We start from the raw sequence: 22,517 nt of genomic DNA, 5'->3' as shown, positions 1-22,517 counted from the left end.
AGGGGGCACTCAAATGTCACCTCCTACTCTCTCTCTCTCTCTCTCTCTCTCTCTCTCTCTCTCTCTCTCTCTCCCTCCCCCCCCCCAACCCAAACACCACCCAACCCTTGTTCATCAGCTGTCTCCAGAGCAAAGCAGGTGGCAGAAGCAGCTGTGGAATGCAACTGCCCCCAGTGTTCCCACTAACAGTATGCCCACAGTGGGCACCCCAAAGAGGGGGTGCAGACAAAGCTCATATCATTTGAGCCTGCACCTGGTGAGCTTCCCCTCCACTGTCTCAGGGAGCCTCTCCTAAAAGCATGTAGAACAGCGTCAAAACTCGACCTGCCAAGGAACTCCCCAAAATTTGCATCATGGACACCCCAAAGCCCTTTGAGGTCACCTGCTTGAACTTTTGGGATTCAGAGAAAGGAAGGGCCTGGGGTCACAGTCAAGGTGCTCAGCAGAAGCAGAGAAGGTATACCCTCCACTGTTCAGATGGCTCATAGCTACCTTCCCTGCCCTGCCCGGATTTACATCAACCCTCAGCTGCACTTTAAGTCCTTCTCAGGATACACAGGATGTTCCAGGCAGGTCTTCAGGGCCTGTTCCCTCTACCTCCAGCCTAGGAAAAGGATGAGATCCTCTGCAGGAGAGTCTTAGAGATAAGCCAGCCCTAGATGCTGAAGTATGAGGGCAGGCAGAGTTTAAGGACCTCTGTCTCTCCCCTAGACTGTAGGGCCTAAGACAAAGGGCCTTCATCCAGGACAAATGGGGGGGTGCTGCTGACCACTTCTGCTCCATAAACTAGGGGAGCAAGGACCCAGTGTTGCACTTACTAGCCAAGGCTGAGAAACTGTGGGATGCCCCAGGCAAGTGGGTATGAACAACCTTGCACTCATTCTCCATCAAGACTGTTCTAGGCGAATTCAGAGCAATCGATGGGGAATAGGAGCTGGAATTGAACCTCCTTCAGACTCCAGCCATAGTAGAGTTGCAGGGTTTGTTGTGCATTTCTGGGTGGCTCAGCATTCTACAAGCACCCATGGGGACATGGTGCTAAGGACTGGGTGGAGGAGCCTGGGGAGATGGATGGAATGGAGGTGTGTGTAGTCTACACTTTTAAATGATTTTATTATATGTGTACCTTGCTTGCATGGATAACTGTGCACCAGGTGTACGCAGTGCCTACTGATTCCATAACGCTGGGGTTTCCAACATTTGTAAACCAATGTATAGGTGCTGGGAATTGAGCCTAGGTCCCAGGAAGAGCTGCCAGGGTTCTTAACTGCTGAGTCATCTCTTCCCGACCCCAGGTACCACAATCAAGTCACAAAGCTGGGAACTTAATGTGAGAGAAGATGGGAATGAGGGATGTGTTTCTTCTTCCATCGAAGCCAACGATCATGCCAACCATCACTCCCTCCCTGCAGCTGATTCCAAAGGAAGGCAAAGCCAGTGGGAACAAACCCATCAACATTACCAGCCACTTAACACCTGAGACTTAACGACTTTATCAGATCCTTCCTGGGAGAGGTTTTTCTGGGGTGAGAGTAAGGCACGAAATGTGGTAAGACAAACAGGTACCCCAATCAGGGCAGCAGGAGAGTGGGGAACACAGCACAAGCAGGGGGGTGTAGCACATGGGCCACCCCTGGCGACTCCTTTCCAGTCTGGCTTGAAAAAGCTTCAGGAAGCAGTAAATAGGTCTAGGGCATAGTGTGGAGATATCACAGGCCCACAGAGTGTCTGCTGGGAGTAGGCAAGACATATAACTCTGGAGTTGGCAAAAATAACCCAGCTTAATGCTGGAAGTGAGCAGGAGAAAGGGAGGCAGTCCCTAGAGAGGACACAGAGACTTCATAGCCGATGTGCCAGGAGCTGTGCTCTGGGGCTTTCTGGGTTCAGGATATATTGTACCTGAAGCAGGACAAGAAAGCACTAGAGCACATTTGCCCACAGTCTGGGGCTGGAGAGGGGCCAGAGGAGTGTTATCCACATTCCTGGCCCCCAAGGGTTCTAACCAGACGGACCCAGAGGCAGAAAGGGAGTAGGGTCTTCAATAGTCAGGGATGCTGCAGGAGAGGGGCCAGCATGAAGAAGGGCCCTCGGGATGCAGGTTTGCAGGTCTGTCCTGACAGGACTTGTCACACCTGTGAAACAAAGGCCAATTAGAACAAGAAAAGGGAGGTCCTAGGGCTATGGGAAAGGCACACCTTTGGACAACCAAGCCTTCACCTACACTGGGTAAGATACCCGAATCTAATGGCTAGATGAGGTGGGGGGACCCAAACTACAGCTCAGCCAAGCCAGAGCATGGGCTCCCATTATTCTCATGGGTCAGCCATCTGAGCACACAGGGACAGACAGAACCTGGGCAATCTGACCACAGGACTCCAAACTGCAACCCACTTAAGAGTAAGCACTTGGATAGGTTTGGGGAACCTTCCACTGTATCTCAAGGCCAGTCCCTCCTGCCTCACTCACCTCTGCATCCAGGGACGTGGCTGACTTATTTCCCCACTGAGCCCTCTTGGTGACTGATGCCTCTTTCCGTGCTTCCTGATTAGGACATCAGAGTAAAGAGCAGGAACTCAGACATGGGTAACGAGGCACTTGGGTCCCCCACCTGTCCCCTACTCCAGAAGTCTTTGTTCTTCCTGAAGGGAGGAGGCCCCAGATACTCTCCTCTCTGTAGCTCTCACACACAGATTGTGTCTCTACCCCTCAGCCCCTGCCACCAGCTCCACTGCTGAAGTCACCCACTGTTGTTGAGTCTGTTTCTCCTCTGACCTCCTTAGAAGCATGGGGTGAGGGTACCTGAGGACCTTGGTCCCCCAAATCCTGGGTCTTGCTGATCCACAGGTTAAGTCTTGATGTCACAACCCCTGACAGACGCAGATTCTCCTGGAAAGAAAATGTCCACCTTTGGGTTCAGAGTCCCTGACAACAGTAAGGCTCTTCCAAAGACCCTAGAATGGGGACAAGATTCTGCCCACCACAATGTCACTTGGCACAAGTTATGTGTGCCTGCGATAGGCCGTACCCTGGAGAGTTCTGACCCAGGTAAGGAGACTCAATCTCAGGAACACAAATGCCAAATCAAGGTCCTGGCAGCATTAACAGACAACACAGTTTCTAACCTCACCAAGCGGTTAGGCCCAGGCTTCAAGGATGTCAGAGCCTGGCAGCTGGAAACTGGCCCTCACCTTTCGGATGGAGGTTGGCTCTGTGCGACTCTGGCCCGACAGTTCCTTCTCAAAGAGGTGGCGCTTGCTGGCTACACCGGCAGGAGTGACAAGGACTTCAGTACGGGAGGAGCCTGGAGACCTGACGGATTCTGACCTCTGCAAAGCAGAGATGTGCAGCTGAGCTATGACTGTGAGATTCATAAATAGCACCCTCCACCCTGGCAGGGGCTCCTGCCCTCACAGAGACACCATTCGGCTCCTACCTGGATGGCTGTGTGGTATCTCTCCAGTTTTTCTCCTAGCTTGACTGTGCTAGCCGGCAGCCTCACACTGGCACTGTGGGAAGGGGAAGACAGTGAAACAAACCAGGGAGGTCAGAAGAAAATTCTGCAGGGTGGCCAGGCCCATCCCGGGGGCTTGTAAACCACCCCATCACATGCTGGCAAAGAGGGAGGACAGAAACTGAAGAAGATGCTTTTGCTGCAGGGAGGTCTGCAATGATTTGGGCAGGGCGAAGTCTACAGACTCCGGGAAATTTCTCACCTCTGAGGAACAGCCTGCCTTGGTGTTCAGGCATTTCAGGATCAGAAGAACTTCCCACTGTTTCCTCCCTCCCTTCTCCTCTCACACCCTGTCTCTTCCACTAAAAACAACTCAGATCTCAGGCTGGGCGGTCATGACAGCTCCTGTGACCCCATTAGGTGCCCCTGCATCTGCCTGCTTGGGTGGCTATGTGTTCAATGGTCACATGAGTTGCTTGTCTTTGCTCTCCTCTTGCTCCACCCCCACCCCAGCCCCAGGCCTTAGGAACATGTGCCCTTCCTAAAGCCTTAGCAGACAGATTACATGGCAGAGGTGGATGAAACTTGTAACATCCACACTACATTTTAGAACTTTTTTTAAATGTTTGTCTGTGTTCCCCACGCCCACGCCCTCACACAGTGTACCCTCCTCTTTCTGCTTGGCTCAGTGTTACAAAGCAAGGGTACTTACTAAACATGCAGGTCCCCAGGGCCCACTCTAGCCTGACACAGCTGAGTCTTTTATGTCTTTGTCCTAATCATAGCTTCCCTTCTGGAAAGTTCTCTCACCCTTTCCCACTACAAGAGCAAAGCTTCCTCCCTCTTCAGAGCCCCATCAAAACTATGTCTCCTTCAAGCATGGGAAGGATCATGGGACAAGTACTTGACCCCTTGACAGAGTCCACAAAGCTGTGGTGATACTTCCCTCCCGGGGTCATCTCACCCAATAACAGGACCTTTTGTCAGTCCTGTCCCCCTGACAGATCTAGAGCCACAAGCAAAATCTCTGTCTTCTTTCATGCATCCTGTGGCCCAGCTTGGCACAATGATGACAAGAAATATACATATATGTACACACACACACACATACAAACATACATATGACCAGAAAAAACAAGCAAGGCCTCCAGGCAGCTCACCTGCGGGTTAAGGTGGTTTCTGAGTTGTCTTTCCTGGGGCTCATCTAAAATGAGAAAGTGAGGTTGGTAAGTGAGGGTCTCAGGAAGTTCATGCCCCCTCTCTAGGGAGGAATCTAGCTCTCAGGAAGCATCTTCCTTCTGAGAATACACACACACACACACACACACACACACACACACACACCACCTCAAAGTGCCAAGCCGTCATTAAAAGTCTCATCTGAAAGCACCTGCCATCATCCTCCAGTGTGGGTCCAAAGCCCCTTCTCAGCCTCCCCAGCCTTGCCAAGGTACCTGCTATGACCTGTATTCCTATCTACCTCAGCAGTAGTCATGAGCCTTGGGAGTACTAATCAACCTCAGGCCTACCAGCTCTTTCCCAGAGCCTAGCATGCATCAGGGTACAAGGCGCATGCAATCCATGGAGCAACAGATGAGCCAGAAAGCAAAAGAAGCAAGAATAAGCATTGAGACAGAGCAGATGAAACTCTCCAATTTCATCACACGCAGCGAGGCCGGGCAGAGAACACTGGAGAGAAACCTGCTGCTCTCTGCCCTGCCCCCACCTCCCGAGGAAGGATAGGGACTGATACAACACAAGAGGGTTGCCACAGGCCAATCTGGTCTGGCAAGTGCATCTCCCTGCAGTTCTGATTTTATCCACTAGGTGGGGCAGCTCCTTTTCTATGTCTTCCACCTGCTCTCTTAAAATAAAATGACTTATCTTGTTTGGGCACCCTAAACTCAGTTTCTCTCTCTCTCTCCAGTCTTTTAGAAGACTCTTCCTGTTGTATAACCTACAGCCCTTGCTTTATGGGTACTGGCTTCCTTCGCATGCTCTGCAGTGGACTGGTGACTAGGGTCCCCTGGCTCTTACCCGAAAGGAGATGGTCCTGGGGCTGGAGCGTTTGAGGGAACTGCTGTAGGTGAGCAGGGTGGGTGAAGGCGTGTCTGCATCTTCATCCTTGCTGGGAATTTTCACCTGAGTGAGGCAAAGGTGTCAGACAAGAGCTCATCTTCCTCGGTACAACTGTAGGGTGCTCCCAGGCCCAAGCAGCCCCCAAACTCAAACTTCCAGGGGACCTCAGGTGGCCTGGCTCATCCCAGAAGCTACAGGTAGAAGAGAGTCAGTCAGACTACATGAGCCTCACTCTCTGCCCGACAGTGGCTATGCAGTCTAATGTAGCACGGCCACCAAGTAGAGCTTTAGTTTTGGAAGGGTCTGAGGCTTCCAAAGAGTTTGCTCCCATACTTAACGGGCGCTGACTTCCCCAGGAGGCTCTGTAGTAGACAGGAGACAAGGTTACCCTGGCTCTGAGCAGAAATAAATGGCTTGGGAGCTGGAGTCTAGGACCATGAGGATGTGTTTCGAGAACCCAGGTGTTCCCTGCACATGGCCCCTTGCGGGCCCAACAATCTGCCTCCGACTCGGTGTCCTAGTCTGACAGTAGCTAGGTTAACAAGGAGAGAAGAAACTACCAAGGCCAGCTCAAAATATGGGAGGAGAGGAGGAAACAAGGGAGCCAGAGGCCAGTGAGCTCTGCTAGGGAGGACGAGAGAGAGACAGAACAGGAACAATGCCAACCTGGAGTGTGATGGGTGGAAATCGAGAAGCTTTAGTAGGTGGGTCTGGTGTGCTCTGCTCTGCAGAGGAAGGTGGGCTCTTCCCAGGGAGAGCCCTTCCTCTGGGCTCCCTGGTGGTGGCCTGGTTTGCCCCAGGGGTCTGGTGCTGCTCTGACACTGCTGCCTTCTTTGGAGTCAGCTTTGTCTCTGAGCCTAGTGACTTCTCAAAGAGAGACGCCTTCTCCGACACCAGCCTCCTCTCCTGCATCTTCTCAGAGACGATGGCTTTTTCTAGAACTGGAGCGGACCTCCTCTCTGGTGCTGCTGTCTTCAGAGACACAAGCGTCTTGTCAGGGACCGGTGACTTCTCTGTCACACTTGTTCTTTCTGGAGCCAACTTCTCTGGGTTATGTCTTTTCTCAGTAGGAGATGCTCTCTCTGTGGCTGTCCCCTTCTCCGAGGGGGAGGCTTTCTCAGGAACCAGTCTCTTGGCAGGCACTGGGGCTTTCTCTGAGACAGGTGATTTCTCAGAGACCACGGTCTTCTGCTGAGTCACTGTCTCCTCTGGAAGCCCCTTTTCTCCTTCCAAAAGCTCTCTGGTCTTTAGGCGCTCTTCTTCCTGGGCCCAAGGGCCTCGCTGCTCCCGACTCAGTCTCCGTCGAGGCACGGGCTCCACTTTCTTCTTGGGCTCAGGGGGCTGTGACAAGGTCTGCTCGGGGCCCAGGCTGGCCCTTTTCTCCTCTGCCTCTAGCTTCTCCTGCACCGGAGTCTGGACAACCTCTGCCGCCTGTCGTCTCTGTCTCCGCTCCTTTCTGGTCCTGAGGATAGCCTGGAAATCTGCTACCTCTTCCTCTTTGGAGGCTGGGGGTGATGGCTTGGAGACTTCTGCTTCCTCCACACTGGGCAGCCTGAAACGAAAGACACAGGGAGAGAAGGTGGGCAGACTCAGATATCAGGAGCGAGGGTGACCCTGAGTATGGTTGACTCAATGAGCTGCCTCCGGGCCCAGCTCTTCTCCCCACCATTTTTAAAATAACCACTGTTATGTATTCTATGTGCACAGTGTCACCAGATTCCTGTGCAGAGGACAGTGAACTGTTTAATCACAATCGCTAACAGTGATCAAGTAACTGCTTTATAGGTTCTAGGCCTGGGGCAACATTGGCTAGCAGGGCTCAAAGGAGTGAGTCTAGTTCCTGTCTATCAGAGCCTAGAGACAGCCATGGGAGCTAACTGGTAGGGAGCTAAAAGGCAAACCCAAAGCTTCTGAGATACCATTCTATTACCCTGCCTGTCACATGGGTATATGCAAAACTCAGTGATGGAAGTGGGTTTGGGTCAGCCTGGAGGGCACAGCCTGATCTTTCCTCATTGGGAGAGGGGTGAAAAAGAACAAGATAAAAAGAAAACAAACAATCGAACAAAAACCTGTTTAAAGCTCTGAAGGAATGGGCTCCATCTAAAGGAGTCTGTCTGTCTTTCTGTCTGTGCCTCCTGTCTGCACTTTTCATGTGATTTCAGGCACATCAACCCACTGTCCAAGCCTTTTGGCTCTGTAAACTGAGCTTGTGTTGGGTAGTTCCCAGGATGAGGGCCATCCTGTGAGAGCAAAGTCCTAGCACATGAGCAGCATTCAGGAACTTTTGGGCCCTTCTCTTCCTTTCCCTCATAATCCCCAAACTTAGCTATCATGACCTGTCCCCTTTTGCTCCCCTGGGAGTCGGAGGGTTAGAGTATGAGGAGGTAGCCTGTATAAGGGAAGCATACAAATCTGGATGAACAGTGTAGCCACGCCCACTAGATCTAGGCCCTCAGTGAGTTAGCATGCTTTCCTGGGGCTCTTCTGATGTAAAACAAGTTATTAACAGTGGCCTCTCAGACATCGTGAGGGCTAAGGGAGATGCATTATAAGGGAGCAGGGCTCATGGACAGGTTCACCAAAGAGCATCCAGGAGTGTGTCAACAAGGGTAGGGCCCGTGCTGTGGCTGAGGACGGGTCTGGAGATGATGAGGAATTTGAAGTTCATTTTCCCACCATCAGCCTTATCCCAGGACCAAATCCTTAGCAGGTCAAACTGATTTCACAAAGTCTTCCTGGGACAGCTAAGACCCCACTTTCACCCTTCTGAAATGATGTTCAGAACCCAGAATCCAACCAAGTACCTCTCCATAGATCTCTGAGTTCCATTCTGGGTGAGTTTTGGAGATTCATCATCTGTGGTTGAACTCAGGTTGCGGTGCCTCCGCCTGCGTTCACGCTCCTGTTCCTCTTCATCCTCCAAAGTCCGCTGCCGGGCCAGGCTAGGAGGAGGAGGTTGTGATCAGCACAGCCAGAGCCAGGTGCCTGGGAGAGGACTATGTGCCTGAAGGCAGCTCTGCTGCCAGAGGCCCTGAGGCACTCCAGCCAGTGCAGATAATTGGGACAGAGATGGGTTATCCGTATACACATACACACCAGATTTCAAAGACCGGGGACAAAGAAGAGAAGTGCAAAGTTTCTCATTGAAACAAACTAACGCTCCATGATGGCCTGTGCCTGTGGTAACAGCTAGCAAGAAGGCTTGATTCTAGAAACTTAAGGCTACCCTGTGCTACATAGTGAGAGTCTGTATCAAAGAAAAAAAGAAAGAAGAAAAAAAGAAGGAAGGAAGAGAAAGAAAGAAAGAAAGAAAGAGAGAGAGAGGGAGGGAGGGAGGGAGGGAGGAAGGAAGGAAGGAAGAGACTGTATATTAATTCCATGTTGAAATGATCACTTTTGAATATATTAAAGCAAATGAGATATATACTAATTTTTTCCTTTTATTTATTTTTTAAAGATTTATTTATTTTATGTATGTGAGTACACTGTAGCTGTCTTCAGAGATACCAAAAGAAGGCATTGAATTCCATTACAGGTGGTTATGAGCTACCATGTGGTTCCTGGGAATTGAACTCAGGTCCTTAAGAAGAGTAGGCAGTGCTCTTAACTACTGAGCTATCTCTCCAGCTCTCCCATTTGCTTCTTTAATGTGGCTACTAAACAATTTAATTTTTTAGAGCAGCTCCTGTCTACATAGCTTGCAGGGATCTTGTTAGATCAGACCCAGTTGGCTCCACTGACATTTCAGCCAGATAACTCTTTGCAATTCTTGGCCTGGACTGTAAGAACCAAGCAGCACCCTTAGACATCAGTAGCAGCCCCCCTCTCCATCCTGACAAGCAAATACATTTTTTAGCACTGCCAAATAGGCCCTTGGAGTCCCAGTAGCCCTAGCTGAGCACTGCTGTGTGTGCTGGATTTTACTGTGGGAACAGACCTTCTCTGCATGATGGGAACAGGACAATGCCCTCTCTCTTCTTAGTCCTCCACAGACAGCATCTGAGGAGTTCCCTCAAAGTTGCTCATCGCACACAGAAATCCTTAGCCGCTGATGGTAGGGTTAGGGTAGACTCCCAAATCAGACTGAGAGAGACCCATGGTAGACTTTCCCTTCTCAAGGCCTGTTTCCTTAAAGATTTATTATATATAAGTACACTGTAGCTGTCTTCAGACTCACCAGAATAGAACATCAGATCTCACCATGTGGTTTCTGGGATTTGAACTCAGGACCTCTGGAAGAGCAGCCAGTGCTCTTAACCACTGAGCCATCTCTCCATCCCCCTCCCATCTCAACTTTTAAAGCTGTCTTCTACTTGCCTGAAGCAGCAAGTGGACTCTACATACTGTACACGCGCTTTCCTCTCCTGTGACCTTGCATTTGTGGGAGTAACTAGACACTGAGGCAGTCACACGACCTCCCACTAACCATTCAACCAGCCCAGTCAGCCCATGCAGTGGCTCTTCTCACCATCTTTATCCACTTGTCCTACCAAAACCCAGCTTCCCTCCACCCAAACAAAGAACACACAGCCACTCAACAGCTCTAAGAATGGCGCCCCTAGTCCGTAACCAAGTTTGGGTATTAAGGGAGTAGACCTTGGCATAGTCCTTTCTCTTAGAACTCTGTCCTTGAAGAGGCAACTCTTCAAACACATGCTGCATTAGCTTGCAGCAGAAGAAGGAAACAAAACATTCCTCAAAGAGAACCTTACATATATATCTGTTGCCATAAGGTTGAACTTAAGGTATAGTTTGTTAGCCATACTTAACTGAGATTTCTTAGAGAGGGAAGTAGGAGTCTTTTTGAAGTGGGCTAGTCAGTTAAGTTTCTGGTTTTTTGTTTTTTGTTTTTTTCTTGGTGTCAGCAAGAGACAGAAATCAAAACACTAGGAGGAAAGTGGCTACCCCTTCATTGTAATTATTTCCTACAATCTACTGCAAAACTCACAACTTGTATACAACTGAATTGCATCTAAAATGCACGAGTGGGCCTCTGGTGTCTGCAAGGCAGCTCAGGGACCTGGTTCCTAGTCACCTCTCTTTTGGGCAAGTCAATTCCTGAATCTCTTCACTGTTGGAGAGAACAATTACTTTCCCAGGCAAAGCCTCGCATCTTTTCAGCCAACGTTCTCTAACCAAATGCTTTCTGAAGGCCTACAGGTTGGGCATAATTCTGGGAGCTAAAATACAACAGAAAGAAAAATAGCATGTCTTCCTTCATGGGGACTAGGGGAGTCACACAGTAAGCAAGGAAACAAACCCAGGAAAGGAGCCAATGGTGTCATATCTGGCGGCATAGGGTCCCAGGAGGGGGTTGTGAGTGCAAAGCCCTGGTGTGAGAGCTAGATGCTCAGGGGGAGATGGTAGGCTAGGGTTAGCCTACAGAGGAACTACTGGGGGGGGGGGGAAGGACAGAGCAGCAGGCTTTGGAGACCTCTGGTATCTCACATGACCAGTATACAGCAAGTGCCAACAAATGTGGGAAAGCATGTGTAACAGTCAGAACCCAGGACCCTCCTCTTCTGAGGAAGTGCACCAACTTGATGCAGAAGAATACAAAGAGGGAGCTAGTCGAAGCCCCTGAAGGCAATCTACCCCTGTCTACACGGGGAAGAGTGTGTCTGCTCATCACCCCAATGAAAGGAGCTACCTTAGAAGAGAACCTTCCGGAATATTCTAACTCAACCATTATGATGGCAACATCAATTCTAGTCATCTCGGTCACAATCATATTCCACTTCAGGATCTTTCCCTTTCTCCTTGACCGTGGATCTTAAATCAAACTCCCTGGGGCCTTCACATGAGCCCTGTGATCTTTGTATATTTTACAGCCTGCTCCTTCGTTCACCCACACACTGCACATGAACCTACAGTTTCTTAGCCAGGGTCTGATGCCCCACTCTTTTTTGCTGCCTTGCAAATGAGGACACTGCCCCTTCTCCCACTCTGCCTCCTCCCTACCCCTGTCCTAGACTGGGAATAACTTCTACCCTCCAGAGAGAGCCAATATCCAGAGGAGAGTGAATACTCCCAACCCATACCCAGCAGGGTTAGGCTGGAGCTTCCAGGATTCCTGGACCATGAGCAACACTGTTCTCAGACGCTGCTCACTGCCCCTGGGGAAAGCAGGGGGGTGTATTTGCCCTCTACCGGGGCCCTATGTGCTGTGCCATCAGCCCAAACCAGGACTCCTCAAACATGACTCATGGCCAGGTTGGGTGAGAGCTGGCTGCAGAAGTCAGGGCCAGCTGCCAGTATTTCCAAGACCCCAAAACTCAGGAAAGGCAATGTGATCACCCTGCTCAGAAATCATGGAGTCACCTTCAACTCCTGACACCCAGGAAAACATTCGTCTCCTCATTATCCCACCCCAGGGGGAGAATTTTATCTCTCCTAAGCAAAGACTCTAAAGGAAGAAATGAACAACGTGGAAGAGAAAGAAGGGCAAAGGCCGGTTCCTTAGCAGGTGCAAATCACTGACGTCCCAGTAATAAATCAATTACTGGGGGCTTAAAACAGGGTTTGACATTCAAACATGGTCAAAAGCAAATCAAAGGATAAGAGTATGAAGGTGAATAGGGGAGCATTAACGGGTCAGTGCTGGGTCAGTGCTTGGCATGGTGCCAGAGGCTGGTCTGAGTATTTCACAAATACCCAATGATGTTCATCTGTACAAGGCTCTGAGCAGGGCAGTGCTACCCAACTCAAATTTGAGAAACCTGTGGCTTTAAAGAATTCTAAACTTTCTAGAGAAACTACAGCTACAGAAAAGAAGGACCCAAGACCTCAGACCTGTGTCATCCTCTCAAAGCCTTGTGGCCTAACCCAGATACCAGGGACCGGGAAGAAATACCTTTGTGTCCTGGTCAGGGCATCAGTGCTGGTCCTAAACCAGGGCACAACAGCTGAGCATTCAGAAGGAAAATGGGAGCCTAAGCATGAGCAAAGAGGCAGCCAAGCTCACAGTGTAGCTGGAAGGACAGCGCTTTGGAGCCCTAGAGCCAGGCCCTCTGTGGATCCCACAGGCCCTAACGCAGCCCAGGGACTTGGCAGCTGCCGGGGCATCCCAGCCAAGCAGCTCACTATACACACCCCTCCACACCCTTTTCTCCATCTCCTGGCCTTCACTGGGGGACACACTTCCCGCTCTGCCTCCAGGTGAAGCTGCTGCTTCTCCCCATTCCTGATCCACCAACTCCACCCTTTCTCTCTCTCTCAGATGACTAAAGGCATAACTGCCCTGTTAGACTTAGGCGTAGTAGGACCCGTTTTGCCGAGTGGTCACAGAGAAGCCTGTTACAGGGCAGACGAGGGCTCAGTTGCTCTGGTTTAAGTAGCTAGAGGGTACATAGGGTTCAAAGACCGGGGCATGCGAAAGGAGAACATGGTAGAAGGACCTTCAGTGTGGCTATGACTTTGGGCCAGTCTAGCTCTTGAGCAGGCTCCCCTTCCACACACACAGGCGTTTTGGTGGGTGGTCTGGGGTCCCTTCTGCACCAGACTGTCTAAAGGAAGGTATCGGAAGAACCCAGAGAAGCATGGGAGGTGAGAAGGCTGTTTAAGGGCCAGGCAAGGAAATGATTAACCAGTGGCCACTTAGTCCCAGGGCTGAGATCCACCCTTCACCCCCCACAGACAGGCTGGCATATCCTCACTGGTCACCAGGTCAGCACATGGAAGAAAGGACAAGGCCGACCAGGACAAGCAGCTCACTGCTGACCCCATCCCATCGGCAGCTTCTGAGCCTCCCAGCTGAGGACAGGGAGCGCAGGATCACTATGGCTCTAGTTGAGGCCACCTTTGTCACGCACACCCTCAGCGCAGGCCTCCGTAGCCTGGAAGGCTGGGCTGATGGTGACTCACAGCCCTTTCCTGTGGCCCGCTGAGGCTTGTTGCTCACCAAGAATGGGGCAGGAGCAGTCCTGTGTTCCAGGTGCCTCATCGGGAAGAGCTGGCAGCAGCTGCAGCTGCCCACGGGGTTCCATGAAGGCTGGGACTAGGCAAGGAGGCCAGACTAGGCCCCACAGTAGCAGGACTGGTTCCCTAGGGCTTCACTACCACTTATCCTGGACACCCCATGGGAACTCGGCCCCACCCCTGCAACCATGTGAGTCTGCGCCCAGCTGAGCAGTGGATAAGGTACCATCAGATACCGTTCCCATTAAAAGTCCTAGTCCTCCCAGACAAGTACACACACACACACACACCACAGCCAGGCTTTTAGACAAAAAAAAAAAAAAAAAAAAAAATCACATACATCCTCATCAATCTGGGCACTTCTGAAGAAGTAGAGTCTGTTTTGTATTTTTAACAATACTAACATCTTCAACAACCATCTAGATGGAGCAAACCCAACTGCCCACGGACATCTCATCTCCACACAGGCCATAAACATGCTCACCCACACAGAAGCTGCACAACATGTATCTGAGCGTGCATTCGTAGGCATGGATGTGTCCACACCCAGAAACAAAGGCACTCCCGCACCAACCCCATGCACACTGACCCACAGACAGAGTCCAAGGCCTTGCCTCCGTACCAGCTCCACCCTGAGCACATACCTTCCCTGGGGTGTGTCTGACCTCTAAGGCAGCGTGGGTTCCCTTTCCAGAGCATTGGCTCTCACCCTCGGAGCTTATCTTTCCCCTTCTGGAGATACTACGGGCCTCTCAGCACTGAGGCTGAGGGACAACCGTACTTCCGAGCAGTGTCCTTAGTTAGGCTCTGAGGAGGAAGTCCTCAAGCCAAATGATGAGCTTCTGTGACAGACACCGAAAGACTCTGAAACCCTCAGGGAGGTCTTGAGGGGCAGCAGCTCTTAAGTGGTGAGAAATGTGTGAGAGATTCCATGATAGGCCATGGTACCCACACTGGACCACACCTGCAGACATAGTTCTGACCCCACAAAATATCTGAAGACCTGGAGCCCACGTGGGAGAGGCCAAGAAGACAATTTTACCCTGACTGGAACCTGAAGAATATAAAGTACAGGGCTCTGGCAGGAGGCTTCTGTTACCTTAGGACAAAGGATGTGTTCCAAATTAAGGACTCAGTGAGAGGAATTGGAAGAAAGGATGCTCATTCCAACACTTCTGGAGAGGGAGGGGCAGCTCCAAGTGGAAGCACAAAGAGAGGGGCTACCTCCTAGATACCCACCTCTCCTTGGGCGGCTCTGACCCTGGGTGGGCTGTCCAGCAGGCAGAAATGGCAGATAATATAGTCTCTGACCCATTGAAACCAGTTCACAAACATCTTACCACCGGCACAGATACTACCCCAAACGTTGTGCTCAGAATTTGAGCCTCTCTTTGGGATTGGGGTGTGTGGGGGTGGGGGGGTGCGTTCTCTGATCCTATTCACACACCCGGGGTTCTGTTGACTCCATAAGGTGGGGCTAAAGGACACTTCCCAGACCCACTCTAAAACTCTTAAAAGAGGCATAGAGATTGAGGGACCGCTCGAAAGTAAGTCCTGGGGTAACTCTTAAATTTTCCTAGTCGCCTAAAACGTTCCCTTGCCCTCGCAGACAGTGGCACCCTGGGCGGTCCAGGCTGCGGACAAGCCTTCCCCTAGCCCACTCGTTAAGACCTAAGGGGACAGGAAGCTGAGGAGCAGGGAAGCGACCCTCTCTGTCACCTGGGGGTCCAGAGTTTGGTCTCAATTCTGTCCCCACCGAAGAGCAACAAGACCAGGGTCTCACTTCGTCAAGGGAGCAGGCCTGTGTCCGGGAGAGGAGATCCAAAGGGGCGCGGCTGTCCCCCCAACCCCGGGCCACCCGGCCCCGGTGGCCGCACTCACCTGGACAGCGCAGACCAGTCCTTTCTGCTGACCGACATGCTGCCGAGCCCCGCGGCCGCCGCGTGCCGAGCTCCGTGCTCCGCCGCTCACCTGCGGCCCCTCCCCGCGCCAGGTAGGGTCACATGGCCGCTTATCTCAGCCCGGCTCGGCCCCGCGCCGCCGCGCTCCCATTCGCCGGCCCGGGGAGAGGCCTCTGAGGTGTGGGCGTCCCAGACAAAGCCGCGCTGCTCTCCGCCGGGGCGGGTCTCCCGCGCGGCCGCTCTGCGGGACTGTCGCACCGAGCTGCGGGCTGCACCCAAGCCGGGGCTAACGCGGGGCTGCTCGGCTGCCCGGGGCCAGGGCGGGGAGACTTCCTGCTCAGAACCAGTTGGACCAGCTTGGCGCCGGCCCGCGTCTTCCCTGGGAGTCGCGGTCCAGAGTGCCAGGGAGTCGGGGAGGGGGGCGGAACCCAAAGATCGGGGTCAGGCTGAGCTCTCTGCCTGGAAATCGACTTAGCGGGCAGAAACCCAAGAGCTGGAAGCCTAGGAGAAAAGTTAGATCGCGTACCGTAATCTTGGGTGTAGAGTGCCAACAGCGGTGAAGTAATGAGGGGCTCCTAGAAAACACCCCAGGGTCAGAAACTACCTGGAAGACTCTGGCTTAGATAAGCAGGCAATGTGCAATAAAAGCGGTCTCTCCTATAAAGAGCTGAGGCTCAACAAAGAGCGGACATTGCTACGACAAACCATATGTGCCACAAACACGGTCCTTGCTCCTTGATACCCCACAGTGGGCTAAAGGGGCAGAGTGTAGAACTGTGCCGTGGAAACACAGTTTTGCTCCCCCAGGAAGAGGGCCCATATGTTACTGAGTTTAGTATTGAAATAACCTGAGGCAACTCGGACGCCATCCGTGGGGACCCACTGTAAATGCATGCGTGGGTAAATGCAGTGCTAGCTGCTTTCCACTTGGGAACCTAGCTCCTTACTGAGCGTGTGAGGTCAGGTACCTGGATGGGGAGTTTTATCTTCCTTGAAAGATCAGAAATTGGGATCAATATCTGCTGCTGACATTGTTTCGAGAAGGCTAGAGTGCCACCCAGCAAAGGCAGGAGTCCCCACATGGGACTGGGGGGGGCGGGGACTATTTTTGTAATCTACAAAGGAAACCAAGGAGGGGAGGGGGTGTAATCAAAGGTAACACTGAACAGGAGGTGGGGTTAGCAAGAGCTGTGGAAAGCTGAACTGTGGGCCCAGAAGTAATTGGTGTGGCTCATGAGCTCATCTCTGCCTAATGTGAGAGAGACTGGGGCTCCAGCGTCAGGGATTCGGGACAAGGATCCCAGAGGTCTGTTGGGAGAAAGTTGACCAGACACCAGCAGAGGGTTTATTGACATTTTGACCTGATGATTCTTAGTTTGGGGAGCTGCCTCCATGTTATCAAAAACCATCAGCCATTTGAATCAAAGATCTTAAAAAGAGCTGTCCAGTCGATCAGGGGATGTTGGTGTGGGAGCTCAGGAGAGGACTTGGCACTGTGTACCCCATAGCCCAAGGACAGGGGCTGCGTGGGAAAGAGGAGGGAGGGAGCTTTCAACAACATGGGATTGGAATCTGCATCCATATCCTGGCTTCCCAAACACTGAAAATGAATCTCACCTCAGATTCACATCAAAACTTTGCTGGCCACACGTGTGCTCAATAGCAGTTTGGAGGATTACACTAATTTGGGAAGAATCTCCATTCTCGTTGAAGCTGACACTGGGAGTCTGGGTCATGGGAAAACTGAGATCCAGGGGGTTCTAGGCATCCAGAACCATCTCTGGTATCAGGGAAACAAAAACAAACAAACAAAAAAGCAATGGGTATGGTGCCTCCAGACTTCTCAGAGCCAGGAGGCGTGTGAAGGGTACAGCTCTCAACAGTGACGACGTTCTTGTTCTCCGGCGATTGCATTCCTGAATAGAAAACCTCATGGAATTGAACATCAGAAGAGGGGCCCACGGATTTCCGAAGAAGCACTGCCAGGAAGCAGAAGCCTGGGAAGGAGTGAAGAAAGGACGGCTCACCCTTCATCCTTTCTTGGAGGGTGAAAATGGACATGCTGCAGATTTTGAGCCAGTGTTGAAAGAGCAAAAGCAAAACCCATGCACTTATATAAAGCTCGGAGGGAGGTGGGAACCTCCGCAACATACCGATGAGGAATTCACACACATGTAGAAAGGTACACAGAGAACTAGGAAATTGTATAGCAGCCCCTTTATCCTCACAGTGTCTGTCTTAGACTTCCTGGGAATGCCTGAAATCACAGTCTATACCAGCCCTACATGTGATGTTTTTCTTATCTATAAGATAGAGCTTAATTTATAACATAGACTCTGTACCAGTAGCTAAGAACAACGGGCTGACAGTGGCATCAGTGATAACATGTATGTTTAGCACTTATGAATCCCTGGATTCAATCACTTACACAGAAAACAAACAAAGCCTACGAAATAGAGCAAGTGAGGAGGTCTGTGCCTATGATCCCTGGACTTAGGAGGCTGGGGCAGAAGGGTTGCCAAGGACTAGAGACCAACCTACGCTACATAGTAAGTTCGAGGCCAACCTAAAATACAGGGGGGAAGGAGGGTGGAGACATAATTATAATTATCCATGTGATACAATTACCAGTACTTTGGGGCCATTGAGAAAGTGGGGGTGACTTAGAGACAAGAACTGTGATACCACACAACCTACCTACCTGGGGACAGAGATGGCCAAGTGGATAGCAGACAGAAGCTACACCACATGGTATGGTGGAGTTTTCCCAGTGGGTACACAGGACAAGAGATGATTTAGGTCCTGGGTAGGATGTTAGAAGAGTTTGTTACACTACTCAGAACAACATGTACTTTTAAATGAACGAATTATTGTTCCTAGGATTTTTCCCCATTTAGCATCTTTGGGGCAGAGTTGACCACAGATAACTTGAGATTGCAGAAAGCCAGATCTTGAAGAAGGGAGACTCTCATAAACACAATGTTGAAGACCATGTTTATTCACCTTTGTGGAGAGGAATGCAGTATGGTGGGGGTGGGAAAGGGTTTCAAAGAACTTCACAATAGCCTAGTTCTGCAGATGAAGGGCTGGGAGCTGGGGATGGAGTTCAGTGACTGAGGGCTTGCATGCATACCCAGGAGTATAAGCCACAGCACTATAAAGATATAAACTCTCCATACATGGGTACTTTATAATTATTTACACATATGCTTAAATGTGATGATCACACTTCCTTCAAAGAAAATCCACCAAGGCAGAGCCCGTTGTGACTGGGAAGCTCCTGACCAAGAGGAGGAGTTTTCTGCCAGTTCCCAACCAAAGATAAACCAGAGAGAGGTCCCTTTCTTGAGGTTCTGAGGTACTCAACAGACAGGCAAGCTCTGGAATCCCCCCAAACACAAAACTCATAGGACATCTTTTCCAGGGAGGCTAGAATGGAAATCTGGGGGATCCCCAGTTCTAACCAGCTGTCCTGAACACCCTGACATTTCAGTTCTGGCCTCATTCGGAATGAGAGCTCTTTCCCCTTTTCTCTTTTAGCTATGGGATTCCCCAAATATCTCTGGCGTTGGCTCTTCACCAGAGAACAGCAGCAGGGCTAGGGTCACAAACAGCCATTTGGGAAGACATCCTTTGGGAACGTTGACACCAAGCCACACAGTGCAAGTACCCCACTAACCAGTGACAGCCAGCTCCCCGTGGTGTGCCACATAAACCTGCTCACCCTTTCTCTAAGCAATCATGGCATTCACACATTTCCCCCCTCTGGGCCTCCAAGTTGAAACGCCTGCCTGTCACCCAGGGGAGGCATACCTTTCCTGAACCCAAAGCAGAGGGCCAGGCTCGCCCAACCTCTACTGACCCCAGCAATGAGGAAGGCTAGCACTGGAGTCAGGTGGGGTCCTGAGATAGACAAGCTCCTCAGAGCCCTAGCCTCACAATAACCTTCTTCATTCAGTTTCCCAAATAGACTAGAGTCAGGAAACCTGTGTCCTAGTCCCTTTCAACCCTGAATAAGTTACCTTCCTTCTGAATGCTTTCAAACACTGACTGCAGCACTCTGTGCCAATGCCATATGCCAGAGGCTACACTTAAGTCTGTCCTGTTCTGCCTTGATCTCAGGGGCTGTGATACAAGCCACTTGGACATATACCCTGAGAGGGAAGAACCCCCTGTCTCTCCCTGCAGTCCAGGCCCCATGGGCTGGCAAACATTTTGAGGAAAGAGAACCCTGAGGGAGTCAGGAGAGGAAGCTGCCATCTGCACTGGTCCCAGAGACCTGTCCCAGACTTCAGCAGCTTGGTCACCCACCTGGAACAAAACTGCCCCCATGGCTGCCCAGCCCAGAGCCCTGTGGGGGGTGTGACTCGCTTCGCAGGGGGCCATTGTAGCTAATGTTTAACTTGGCCCCTCCTTCAGAATGACACTTTAGCCCCAAAAGCTTTTGAGCACAAGTTTGCCCTGAGTGTTCCAGTCACTGAGATTCAGACACAACACTGGGCTTGGGGCCTTGGGGACAGTGGGGACAGGGTACCTCACAAGAGATGGGGAAGACATCAGCTGGCCTCCTGAGAACTCTTAAGACAGGCAGGGTGGTAGCAAGTGGCATCCTGCCCTGGTTGTTCCTAACCAGGAGGGAGGAACATCCTGCCATCTCCTGCTGCAGAGAGAGGCATGTCCACACAGCTGTTGTGGGTTTCTTCACAGCAGACATCTCCCCCCAAGAAGTCCTGGGCCTCCACCCTCAGCTAGATCCTTTGCCTATGCGGGTCTATCTTGCCTCTCTTACAATGGCTTCTCCTTTGGTGGGGATATGGGGACTCCCTGGCATACAGGCAGGACCCTAGTGGAGGCCATCTTGATCAGTAGCTAGTTGGGCTCTGTTGAAGCAAGACTGTTCCTAAAAGTAGCCCCTATGGCAGACAGAAGTGGTATCCCCTGTGAAGATCTCAGTTCTTGATCTCTGTCCCTTATATCCTAGGGTCTAGAACTCTCAGGGGCTCTGTTCCTAGAGATCTACCTCCAAGCTTTTCTGAGAACGTATGTCAAATTGTGATAAAGCATTTGGCATGTACATTTGTCATTGTTACTACTGTCAATAGTGAATGGGAGTCTGAGCAATGACAGACTTCCTCAGCTAAGTCCCGCCCCCCTCCTTGCTTTGTGACTATGGGAAGTCTTTAGAATTTTTGTGCCTCGGTACTTCCCTATATCGTGGGCTTGGTGATACTGCTGCCTCACAGGGCAGATGTGAAGGTTAAATGACTGTAGTATCTAAAGCAGTGCCTGGCACATGGTCACATGGTATGAATGGGAGCTGCCAATCAATGGGAGGCCCCAAGGTTTTATAGCTATATCCAGTCAGGTGGACTGTGGACCTCCATGCAGAATCAGGACTCCATAAGATAACCAGCCCTGGGCTATAACAAAGACATCCTGATAGAGTCCTACCAGTGCTGAAGTTCCCCTTCTCCTTGCCATGCAAGGGCTCGGTCTTCCCCAGATAAGTGTAGGTGTCTGTCTGAACCCTACTCCATCCTCAAGGAGATGGCTCAGGGCACCAAAGCAGAAGAATGAGGCTGGCGACCTCCTGGAGTTCTCGGCACAGGTCTTCTGCCCTTTCCCAGAGGGCCATAGGTTTGGGCGTGCTGAGTGCCCCGCCTCCACCTCCTAGCAACCCTCTGTATACCATGTTTGCTTTGAGTCAGGATTGGGGTTGATCTCCCACCTCTGTAAGGGCAGGGTGGAGACCCCAATCCCTAGGTTAACAGTCTACTGGCAGACTGAGATTTGCCTCAGGAACTTAAGGCCAGGTTCTATCAAAGGGATGGGAAGAGACAAAACACTGAGGCATGCTTTGGAGCCAAGCCAGCTAGGAGGAAGGAGCCCGTGAGGCAGGGAAGGGTGGGTTTCTTGGCTGCCCAGGTACGAAGCCTCACCCTATGCTCTGTGGCACGAACTAGCCCTGTCAGGTTCCCCAGCTTACTCTCTCTCTCTCTCTCTCTCTCTCTCTCTCTCTCTGTGTGTGTGTGTGTGTGTGTGTGTGTGTGTGTGTGTGTATTGTATTGTATACGCATGAGTCTGTGTGTATCTTTAACTGCCGGCATAGTGCATGGTAGGCACCCCTTTGCACACCCCTGACTCCACTGATGTGCTTGTAACAAAAACCCTGTGCTAGATGCTGCCTTTCCTACTGCGCCTTAAGTTTCTTGTCCCCACTGCCACAGACAGACTGAGCATGCCTGTCTACGACTGTACCAATGCTGCACTTTGCACCAGCCTTTGGCATTCAGGACAGATGGTATGTGGAGCTCAGAGGGTAGAGAGGGGTAATTCCAGGGGCAGGTGAATGAGTCTGCTCAGACAGCTCAGCCTCTGCTAGGACTAGTCTCATGGGGACCAGTCACTTCCCAGGTGTCTTAGCTCAGGAAGAGCCATTGACACCACCCTAAAAAGCCAAGTTCCACTCTGGCTCTGAATTATTCTCTCTGTTCCTTTGTGGAGGTATGGGGTACAACTGGAGGACACAGGACTGCCCCCATCCCTTCTCCTGATTTAAACCCCTCTTAGGATTTGGGCCCAAACATAATGAGGTAGAAAAAAAAATGACCCTAAGATCAGACCACTAGGTGGACCAGACACCTTGCAGAAAGAACAAGCCTCGGGGGTGTTTGACTTTGACTGGAGTATGAGGGGTGACTGGGGTCCTTGACACACTATTGCTCTTTGGGAAAGGACAGAAGGTCCATGCAGAGGCCTTGGGAAATGCTCCTCCTTTTGCCTCTGATGTCTCCAGGAAGCGAGGAAGTCCTTTGGACGCACGCAGAACAACGACTTAGGACCTGAGCAGCCGCGGCAAAAGATGAGGGTCGAAGCCTCCTGGTGGCCAGACGTGGAACTCCAGTATGCCACTCATGAGAGACTGGAGTGCCAAGAAACTCAGGCCCTGGGCCCTGCAGACCAGATGAGAGCTTGTAAGCACCTTGAGCTCTTGGCCCACAACAGTCAGGTACGTGTGAAGGCACCAGATGTGGAGGTTAGGGAGACAGCTGGGATGTGATACTTAGTAGGACTGATACTTAGTGGGACGCCTGTCTGACAGCTGGGATCTTAGGGTAGGACTCAGCAGTCCCTGAGACCCAGGCTTTGGATGAGTGTGTGTTAGC

At 51.3% G+C, this 22,517-nt stretch overlaps 1 protein-coding gene across 2 annotated transcripts; it reads right to left on the bottom strand.

Moving 5' to 3' along the window:
* Positions 1-1,586: 1,586 nt before the first annotated feature.
* LAD1 (ladinin 1) lies at positions 1,587-15,540 on the bottom strand. Of its 2 annotated transcripts, XM_080918085.1 has the most exons (10): positions 15,332-15,540; positions 8,338-8,475; positions 6,197-7,082; positions 5,489-5,593; positions 4,612-4,655; positions 3,434-3,506; positions 3,189-3,326; positions 2,800-2,886; positions 2,467-2,541; positions 1,587-2,132 (listed from the first exon to the last, which is right to left on the bottom strand). In XM_080918085.1, the coding sequence occupies exons 1-10, from the start codon at positions 15,367-15,369 to the stop codon at positions 2,127-2,129; spliced, it is 1,590 nt and encodes a 529-aa protein (XP_080774211.1). In that variant the 5' UTR covers positions 15,370-15,540; the 3' UTR covers positions 1,587-2,126. The 2 variants fall into 2 exon arrangements, with proteins under 2 accessions (XP_080774211.1, XP_080774212.1); XM_080918086.1 differs by lacking the exon at positions 2,467-2,541.
* Between the last annotated feature and the right edge of the window lie 6,977 nt (positions 15,541-22,517).

The sequence above is a fragment of the Micromys minutus genome (assembly GCF_963924665.1).
Source record: "Micromys minutus genome assembly, chromosome: 6".
NCBI lineage: Eukaryota > Metazoa > Chordata > Mammalia > Rodentia > Muridae > Micromys > Micromys minutus.
The sequence above is the reverse complement of the archived record's forward strand: the minus strand, read 5'-3'. Positions and strand labels throughout refer to the sequence as shown.